General features: G+C 47.9%; 1 protein-coding gene across 1 annotated transcript in view; it reads left to right on the top strand.

The window, feature by feature from the left end:
• Positions 1-1574: 1574 nt before the first annotated feature.
• IGDCC4 (immunoglobulin superfamily DCC subclass member 4) overlaps positions 1575-10597 on the top strand; it is a 174666-nt gene continuing 165643 nt past the window's right edge. The window contains exon 1 of the mRNA XM_032766026.2: positions 1575-1835. Within this exon, the coding sequence (XP_032621917.1) occupies positions 1616-1835 (220 nt within the window). The 5' untranslated portion in view covers positions 1575-1615. The remainder of the gene's footprint in view (positions 1836-10597) is intronic.

Genomic DNA, 10597 nt, shown 5'->3' with positions numbered 1-10597 from the left:
CATCACCAACATTTAAAGAGCTGGAGACAAATGACTAAGAACCCAAACTTGCACCCAGGCAAGCGGGTTAACGACTGGCCCAGTTGGATGTGGATTGCTCCAGGTGGGGGAGGGGGGGTGATTTCAGGCCAGCAGCATCAATTTTGGTCAAACTATAATCCCTAGATTTGATTTTTTTTTTTTTTTTTTTACACCAGGTATATTCAGTGCTTGTTGCATTTGCGTGATCTTTGGGTCCAAATCTAGCCAGGGCTCTGCGGGGGGAATCCTGGCCTGTGGAGCAGCAGAGCTACTCTGTGACTGCTGCTGGCCCCTGCCCCACACTGCTATGAGTGTGTGTGTATGGGGAATGCATGTGGATCTGTGCTGTCATGGATCCACCAGCTCTGCACCTCTCCCGGCCCACTCTCAAAACTCTTTTGCATATTAGAGAAAAAGCTGTCTCCATGGAGCTCAGCCCTACAGCTCCACGGGGGGAGAGGGGGTGCAGATCTTCCTCTTCCCACAGCTCCAGCCACTCTGTGCGCTTCTTTGGCTGCATAGCAAGCCTTCCACTCCCACAGGGAGTGGGTGACTAAGATTTGACCCTTAAAAAGAGAATAGGATGAATACATCCACTGGCATCTAGCTTGTAACTGGAGCACTGATCTTACCTGCCACACAGCTGTGCTTAGGGGGTGACAGGAGGAGAAATGTTGGGTTCAGAATCTTGTTTAACAAAATTATCTACCATAGAATTACTTGATTACATTGTTTATGTCCAATATGCCAAAGGCCGGGATCGTTGCTCAATTACACCTCTGTTCTTACTGCCCTAAGTTCCCATTCAAGTCAGTGGGCACGTGCTTAATGAATGAAATGAAGGCCTTTATCCTGCAATCAGATCCATCTGGGTCAATTTGGCTGAGGCTCAACCCCTCAGTTTGTTTCTAATCTCTGAGATTCTTATGTGCTAGCCTAATACTGCAACACTTGGGTTTTTGCAGGGAAATGTTTGTTTCTCCTTAAATATTTATTTATCTCCCTCTCCGTAGCATGCCTTGGACAATCTTTTTGTAAAAGATTGACTGTGTTCCCATTTCCCTCTCCAAAAATATTCCAATGTCGGACTGAAATTGACCCGCCACTTCCCCATTAGTGTTTGCAAAACATTTTGAAAAGGAAAAACGCTAAGAGTGAAATGTAAATATCCTTTAAATCCTACATATTCTTGGGGAAAGGGAGGATAGTTTCTTAGACTCCCTGAAGCTTTTAGCAACCTGTTGAATGGCTAAATAGTCCTTGTTGTTTAAAAAAAATGAAAAGAACACCCAGAAGCTGCTGCAAAGCTACTGGCACAGTGTGCAAGCTAGAGCTGACCCCTCCTCTTCTGCACGTGCACAAAGAAATACAGAGCCCACCACCAGACTTTTTATTTTTGTCATGCTCTGGTGCTTGTTTGCTAACCCTGCGCACAGAGCTGGGCTCTTCAGCAAGGAGTGACCAATCTGTTTCCTTCAAAGCTTCCAGCATGCTGCTGCATGGAGAAACAGAAAGGGGTGTGGGTGTGCTGGGTTGTTGGCAGAGGTTCAGGCGTCTCTAGTGGACACCTAAAGTGGGACTTGAGTGTGTGTGCATGTGTGTGTGTGTGCAATTAACTCACATAGTCTTTAACATTCACACAAGATGGCGATGGAGTGGAGGGAGACTCAGCTCCCCTCTTAGATGTTCTTCTGCTGGACATTCGAAGAGCCCTGCTTTCCCCCCCCTGGAGATTTTAAGGGTTTACATGGCGCTGGAGGACTTGCTTTGTCTCGGTTTTTTCTCTTTGACCTTCTGTGTCCTGGCTGTGGAAGGTAATCAGTGCTCTTGGGGTTCGCGTTTGTGTGAAGGGGGGATCGGGGTGTGTGCGAAGGGGCGGCTGTATTGGGGGTAGCCCCTTGCCCCCCTCCTCTGAGCAAGCAACCCAGAGGGCTGGTGCAGAGCCGGGGAAGGCTCCGTCTCGCACTCCGCTCGGCGATAGGAGCGTGCACCTCACCCCTGACAATACAATCGTGTAGCTGCCCGGGGAGGGGGGAACTGCAGGTCCCGGTGGGCTGCTGCTGGTGCATGAACCTGCGCGGCGCGGCTCCCGGAGCCCTGCCAGGGTTGTGAGCCGCAGCGATGATTTTATTCCTTAGCGGCGGAGCGAGCCGGGCAGCAGCCCCGCCAACTGCGGGCACGGCCAGGCGCCGCCCCAGCCTGGTGCCGGGGGCCCGGCCCCTGCGCCCCGCCGGCGGGACAGAGGCGCGGCGCGTTACGGGAAAACACCGCCGGCTCTCCGGGCTCCTGCCCAGCGGGGCTAGCGGCGTGGCTGGAGCGTGGGTGGCAGGCGCGTGCCGGAACAACACGCAGAGACAACACACACAAACACACACGCATGAGCACAAAACACACGCGCAGAGACACAGAACACAAAGACACCAATCGTTGCAAAAAGTTGGCGGGGTCGGGGCCTGGGATTGTGAAGGGGCGCCCGGCCCGGCAGATCCGGAAGTTAAATTTCAGTGCAAGGGGGGGGGGTGTTAATTTACCCCCCGGTTTACAGCTGCGCTGGGCGGACGGGCGAGCTCGGAGCGGTGCCCGCAGCCCGAGCTCTGGGAGCGGCCGCTCGGGGCCATGTGCTACCCGCGCGGGGCGGCTCCCTCCGGAGCGGGGGCGCTGCCTCCAGGCGTGTGGGGGCGAGGGCAGAGGGGGAGCCCAGGCTGGATGTCCGAGGGGGGTCCTGGGAGCAGCCCTTGCTCCCCCCGCATACCAGGACACAGGTGGGGGCGGGGGGGAGAGGCCCTTGACCCGGGGCGCTGCTGGCCCCCCGGATTCTCTCCTGGAGCTTGGGGGGTGTTGCCTCAGCCACGTGCCTTTGCTGCCTGTCCCAGCCATTGCAAGGGGAGGAGCTGCGGCTGCACCCTGGGGTGGGAGCTGGCCAGCCTGGGGCCTGGGGAAGGATGTGGGGGGAGTGAGAACCCCTCTGTCTGTGGGCCTGGGCAGTGGGGGGAAGCCACGTGCCCTAAAGGCAAGGAGAGAAGCCAACCCCCCCTAAGCCTGTGACCACCTCCCGGCCTCGCCCACCCTTGGGGCCTGAGCCAGGCTCCAGCGGGCTTCAGGGGTCCAGTGCTACCACTGGGCTCCTGTGCACAAGGGAGACCCTGCCCTGGCCTCTTCTCTCCAGATTTGTGGGGGACTAATTCACAGGGGCCATTTCTCTCCGGCCAGCTCAGCACTGAGGGGAGTGGGGAAGGGAGGGCATTGGTGGCAGGGAAGGTGAAGGCAGCAGGAGAGGTGTAGGGGTGAGGCAGAGCATGAGGGAGGCAATGGAGAGCAGTGTTCAGGCTGCTCTGAGATTAGGCTGTTCCTTGGCTCCATAGATCACTTTCTATCAGCAGAGGAGAACTTGCTGGTTGGATCTTAGTGCCTGGAGAACTCAAATCCGCATTTCTGATGCAGCCACCAGTTTGGACCTGAAATGCCAGCCCCTGGCTAGCAGGGTCACAGTGGATGCTCCCATTGGGCTGTGCGAGGCCTTTGTGTTCTGCATGCAAAACATCCAGGTGTGATTTTCAATTAGGGGAAGCTCTGCATAAAGCTTTGTGTAGCTAATGGAAACAGCCTCCCTTCTTCAAATGGGAACCTCTTGGTGAGCATGAAATCTTGCTCCCGAAATCTTCCAATCAGGCCTAGGTGCCTCTTTATACCTTTAAAAAATAATAATAATAATAAAAAAAAATGCTATGACTCTCCTTTTCACTTCACTAGCTTACTGCCTACCAGTGCAGTTTTCTTAGTTCTACCATATTGGCAAATATTTAGTTGATCAATCAAGTAATCCAATAATAACCATACCAGTCACTCCCCTGTTTGTGCGGATCTAAATCCTTGGCTCTCTGTGTTTAACCATAGACGCTTTCACCAAGGTTCGTTCACATTGTGGACCTTTGGATCCATTGCTTCTTTGTGTACGCTTGCTCATTTAAGCATCTGACTGTTTCTCTGAAAAAGATTAGAAAGTCGTGGTTTGATACAACTGCATTGTTGCAATATCATGTGCGTTAAATGTCCACTAGACTTAGGTTTTTTTGATTTAAGAAAAACACACAAAACGAAGATTTAAACTGGGAGTGTCATGTCTGTTTCACTGCATATATTTATTCAGTCCTCTGATGGTTTCAGGTTCAGCAGAGTATAAGTTTTCATTTATTAAAGTATCTAGCCCTTAAATTTGCAAAGATAACCCTTTTCAATATGAGTGGAAGGATGCAGGGATGTATTAACCTTGAGAGATGTGAACTGCTCCTGTTGTCTAAACTGGGAGTTGACTCTGAATCCTACTGATGCTATTTGAAGGGCCAGATTATCGCATAATATAGGTGCAGAATTGCATGCTCACAAAATTACTGTGGCCCATTGTCATCTGAGGGGAGCATGTGGCCTTAACTTTTAGCCCCAAATAGTGCTCATGGTACAAGATTGTAGTTTTTTGTTTCCGTATTAACTTGTCAGATTTTTGGGGCAGGAGCCAAGGTTCCTTGTGTGTTTGGCAGGAAAGGTGCAGGCAGCAGCAGAAGTGTAGAGGTGAGGCAGAGGATGAGGCAGGTGATGGAGAGTAGTGTTGGGCTGCCAGAAGCTGGGAATGGGTGACAGGGGATGGATCACTGGGTGGTTACCTGTTTCATTCATTCCCTCTGAAGCACCTGAGATTGACCACTGTTGGAAGACAGGATACTGGGCTAGATGGACCTTTGGTCTGACCCAGTTTGGCGGTTCTTATGTTGAACAAACAGCACAGTGGGTGGAGCCTTTGGGTACCACTGCAGTACTTATTATAATCAAAAATAATGATTTTAAAGGGTTGAAACTTTAGTTTTCAAACAAGATTCAAGAAGAAATTTGGAATTCCTTCTCTAGGATTTGCAATGGTTTTTAATTATTGGCTGCTGTTGTGCCTGGAAACAAAATGACCTCTTCTGTACTATTGCTGCTGGCTGGTTTACGCTAGTGCAGGAATAGACAGCACAATGTGGAGGAAGATTCAGAAGCGAAGTTGGTGGTTTTGGTGGTGGTGAGGGAGGTGTGTGTGGTCAACAGGTGGGCTTTACTGTGAAAACAAAAGTCTTGAATTGTTTTAATCTCAAATTAATTCTCTGAAAGATTGAAATGCTTTTTAAAAGTTGTGAATTTGACCCCGTGGCCACTTGTTTCAATCCAAAATTCAAGCATTGGGGGTATGAGACACTTACGAAGAAACTGGAATGGGAAAATCTTCCCCCATGGACTTTAATGAAGCTACGCTGAGAATCGGGCCCGGTATTCTGCAAAACTTTCTGCTGTCTAATTTGATACAGTTTTCCCTAAAGAGCCAGGAAGGATTTTTTTTGAAAGACTCTTGCTTGGCTCTGCCAAAGGGGTTTGTACTGCTTTCTTCGCATGGGGCTCTCTAAAGGGACACAGCTTGCATTTGGCCAGTGGGAGGGGGAGAGCTAGCTTTCCAATTGATTGCTCAGATGAAATCCATCTAGGTTTATGTAACTGGTGTCTGTTGTAAAATCTCCTTTGTGGTTTCTGAACTGTTTTTCTTCCTCTGTTACCTAACTTTCTCTCTGTTTTGTTCTTGTCGCATTCTTTCTGGCTCTGCAGCCCTGGAGTGCTGAATAGGCATAGTGCCTTTGCCTAGAACTGTCAGTCTTGCTCCTGTTCCAGAGGTCACATGTCTTGTCTTTTGCCTTTCGCCATGGTAGCTGGTTCATTGCAGGCCATCACCTGCATGCAGATTCACCTGCCCTGATGACTATGCTATTGCAGCCTCACTTGGTTGCTGTTTTTTTTGGGGGGTGGGCGAATGTTGGTTTGCACAGTGGGGTGAGGGGAGGTGTACTTCCTAGAGACTCAGTTTTCCATTGTGTTTGAGACATCCTTGTAGCATCTGCAGTGCCCTTGTGAGAGGCCATGTTCTGAGGCACAAATAATCTGATTTCAAACATGGCTCATTTCCAGGTGCAGGTCTTGATTTGCTGCAGTTGTGCTGTGGCTGTCGTGACTAGGGTGACTAGATGTCCCGATTTTATAGGGACAGTCCTGATATTTGGGGCTTGTTCTTATATAGGCTCCTATTACTCCCCACACTCTGTCCTGATTTTTCACACATGCTGTCTGGTCACCCTAGTCCTGACAGACCATCTTTCTGACAGATCAGTAGGAAACCTCCAGTCTCAGATCTCTAAAGTAAAAATCTTTCTGGCATAGTTTCTCTTTCTTTTCTATTGCACCAGGTGAGTGGGGAAATCAAATGTGGGGTTTCTCTCTGCAGCTCCATACAGAGAGGCTTGCCTCGCCATGTTTTTATTTTTTTATACCTTCTTATTCCTCCACCATTGAGTTACGCTGAATCAATAAGAAAAAAAGTTAAACTCTTGAACAAACAACGCTTTCCACATTTCTCATATTTTTTTGCAGTGAATTTTGATACCAGTTATTGGAAGTTTGGTCTAGTGGGTAGGGCACTGAACTGGGACTCGGGAGTCATGTATTCCGTTCCCAGCTCAGCTTGTGCTGAGACCATGGGCCAGTCACTTAATTTACCCTCGTGTCCCAGTTGCCCATCTTAAAAAGAAATGGGGACAGTACCTCCTTCTTTTTTTCCCCCCCAGGGGGTCGTTTGTTTAGAATCCATTAATGATTATGTGGCACTTAAATGCTACAGTGATGAAGAGCACATTGGTAATGAGATGCTGTGGAGACAGACTGCTGGCTTGCCCTGTGTGTGTGTGTAAAAGTTTGATTGTGACCCCCTGGTACCGTTGCCACTATAGCATTCATGTACAATAGCAGAATCTTTGTGCCCATAGGTGACGGTCAGCCATAGCAAGACAGCTGCTCACAGCCACGGGCAAAATGCAGCTGTGTTTGCACCAGTGCAAGTACTTAGCATTCTGAGAGGACCCAGCCTGTACTCAACACACTCTTCTAGCATTTAATGGCTGTGATACCATTGAGCCTAGTCATGGTTATATAATTAAGATGGGAATTAATGTTTAATCTCATTGTAATTTGTTGTTGGAATCCATCCCAAACTTTTGCATGGAGTTGTGTGTGTTACGGATAGGGGATATATAGGGGCTATAGGTAGAAGATTTTTGCATGGGTAATTGAAAGTTAGAATCATTTCTCAGACAGAGAAAGGGTAACCCAAACACTTACAAATCGAGTATGATCATTTTAGTCATTTTGTTATCTGTAGAAAGCAAATGTTTGTTTTATAGTCAGCTGTAATACTAAAGGAAAAATGGTAAATCTTTGTTATAAGGTCTTGCCTAGCACATATTAGACCAAATTCAACTCTGATGCAACTCTATCATCTTCAGGAGAGGAACTTGGCCTGATGTCTATAATTTGTTTTATTTTACTCTTGTTTTATGCTTAAAAAACAACAACCCCAAAGCATTGTTTTATTGTGATACCAGCATTTGCATCAAATGGCCTTCTCGCTAGTGTGCTTTCCATTTCCTTGTAGGGAGAACATGGCCTGAACGCAGGACTGGAAGCCAGGAATCCCTGAGCTCTGACGTTGATGTTCTTGGGTCCGGGCAGGCCACTCAACCGCTCTACCTCAGTTTCTCCATTTTGTAAAGGGAGGATACTACTGATATTTATCTATCTGGCAGGGAATGTTGTAAGGTGCTGGAAAAGGGTGATGGAGTTCTCCACACAAAGTAGCTTTATAGCGTTTATTCGATTCCCATGCTTCAGTAACCCCAAATACGTTGAGTTCTGATTTATTAACCTACAGGTGGTTTATGTTTTTAAACAGTGGTGATGCCCATTGCCATTTAGGCAGTAGAGCCTTTCAACCTCTACTTTATTCTTTCAAAAAAAAAATAAAAGTCTCATTTTCCTCTGATTTGGTTTCCTCCTCCCACCCTCTACCATGATACGCTTGAGTAGAAAAGCAGCAAATAGTGGCTTGTGTAGCATGCTTGTCCCATGTGGGTCATTGTGGGAGGAGAGCCAGAAAAGTGGCAAGGAATTGTAATGTTAGTTTGAGATGGACAATGAGAATTTAGGCCTCATTCTGGTGGTGGATGGTGGAGGTAACTTGCAGCATTGACCCTTTGTCTGGTCCTCTTGGTGGGGTAATTGATTCTTGGTACTCAGCTCCGCAGTGTGGTAATATTGACTTTGCCCTCATCCCTCTATAATATCCAGAGCGATCATATCTCTGATCAACTTTATGAGTCGGGCACATCCGGACGTGCTCTACAGCTCCTAGGGATGTTAAACATCACTCTGTGCATGGCTTCCTGGTGCCAGGGAGGAGCCCTTAGCAGCATTTACTGTGCTGGGCTGCTGAAACCAAACCCTGTCAAGTTCTGTTGGCTTCTAGAGAGAAACAAAAGGTTAACATTCTGGGGAAGAGCTAATCAGTGTTTACATTAAGCAAGGTAAAAATTTGCTAGAGTGGCAGCTACTGAGAAATGACATTCCCTGCAGGGCTTAACTTGCTGACTGTGTGTGGGTAGACAGCAAATTTGCATGACAGGGCATGGTCCTGAGCAGAAAGGGGGGAATCTTCCACACATCACCTCCTCCTGGATGCTCGTTTTTTTCCTGTATCTCCTGCTCTGTGGTTTGCAGATCTCAGAGTCAAGGCCCTTTGCCTGCAGTTGGTGGATGGGTGATGTTCCTAATTTACAGATGCTCCTATGAACTTTTTTATTTCTGTGTGTGGGCTTCTCTCTGTTTCTGGGCCAAAGCCTGCTCTGCTGTCACATCTGAGCAACCCCATTGATCCACTGTGGATCTGCTTTATGTCAAAAGTCCAGCACTGCTCAAAGAGTGCGAGGATTGCAGGCTGAGTACCTCATTGTCCATCATAGTGGGTGATTAACATGACCCAGTGCCCATCATGGGGAGGGAGTGATTTTAACATTAGGTGCATTTTAAAAAAAATTTAAATCAAGATCTGCATTTTGGCTCTGCCTCTTTAAATGTAACCTAGGTATTGAAGCTCCTGGTCTGGCTTGTACTTATTTCTTTTTTTAAATTCATGACACAGATTCATGACACAGATTCATGACACAGATTCATCATCTGAGGGTTGTTAATATTTAAGAGACATGTCCCTCCTGCGTCGGTGCTGGTGGTGCTGCATGTTTGCTAAACACTTAGGCTCGGGAGTGAGGGGGAGCAAAGTTTGTCCCAGCGTAGAACCTAGCAGGGGTATGGATGCAACAAATCCTGCAGGAGGCTACCCTGGGGGACTTGTGCCCCACATTGCCCCTGCCACTCTCCCAGTTCCTTCTGGCCTTAAACACTATGACCGTGGCAGCATGGCTCTGATAGAGCTCCCTCACCCAAGAGGATGGGAGAACTGGAGTACAGTGGAGTACACCTTTACCCTAGCTTCACCCTCTTTATTTTCTGGCCCACCTGAAAAGAGCGTTGGATGTGAAGATTGGCAGTACTCCTCCACTCCGACCCCCTGTTCCCTGCCCAGGTCTACTGTGCTTTTGTTCCTGTAGAGTTGCGATGATTTGGCCCCATTTTAATTTTACAATGCGAGACTTGAGCAGTTTAAAATGGATCAGCGCATGGGGAAAGATCTCGGGAACTCCTCATGGGTTAAAAGCAGCAATCACGTTTCAAAAATGAGTTGTCGAATGAGATGAGGAAGGAACAGGGCCTGAGAACAGGATTCTTCTGCCACAGGGGGTGTCTCTTGACATTCACTGCCATTACTGGGAGGATGTGAAGGTGACAAACTGTCTTGTGTTTTACCTTCTATACTTGGGGATTTGCCTCCTTGCGAATCTTTAATTAAACAATCAATAGCCAATTAAGTTAATTGGCGTGACCAAATAGGTCTGACGCAGTGGATTTCTCTTGCTGTCTCCTCTGAATCTATTAAGTATTTTGGGCCAAATTCTTCGATTGCCTACAAGGGCTTCGGTTATCCATCTGTCATGGGCATATCAGTGGTGACTCCATAGTTTAAAGCTGCCTTGAGATTTGCACTTAAATCGAGACTAAAATCCCTGTGCATGACACCTTGGTGGCTGGATCAGATCTCCAGACTGGGCACACTGAGTCGCCAGAGGATAATTGAATTTTCCATGATATTTTTTAAAACTAAAATATATACTGGCTTTAGCAGAGGAAGGAGTTACAAGTGCTCTTTTTGGAACTCTCTGCCCTTTTATTTTTCTCACATTTCTTTGGGTTTGTCAAACCCCAACCCAGAGTTTCCAACCTGATACACTCCATATTCTGCTAACATCACAGCCACTTCAAAAAACACAACGCAGAATTGTTCTCCTAATCCAAGTCACCCAGTTAATCTGTGTTAGTTCCGTTAGCGACTTTGGTTTCCAGACACGTATGCTAGCTCTGCTCCTGGCAAAGCTTTGGGAAAGCATGCTGAGTGTTGGAGGAGAGATGGAGCCTTAGGAGGGTATGGACATGTGGGGGAGCAGGCAGAGTGAACCAGGCATTGGAGGTGTGAGCAGTTCTGCAGAGGCTTGGAGAGACAGAGGTTTACCTGGAAGGTTGGGGGTCGCTGCAGGAGATGAGGCTTGCGTATGGGTTGTCG

Source organism: Chelonoidis abingdonii, chromosome 9 (assembly GCF_003597395.2).
Source record: "Chelonoidis abingdonii isolate Lonesome George chromosome 9, CheloAbing_2.0, whole genome shotgun sequence".
NCBI classification, from domain to species: domain Eukaryota; kingdom Metazoa; phylum Chordata; order Testudines; family Testudinidae; genus Chelonoidis; species Chelonoidis abingdonii.
Note: the sequence above shows the minus strand (reverse complement) of the source record. Positions and strands in the feature narration are given on the sequence as shown.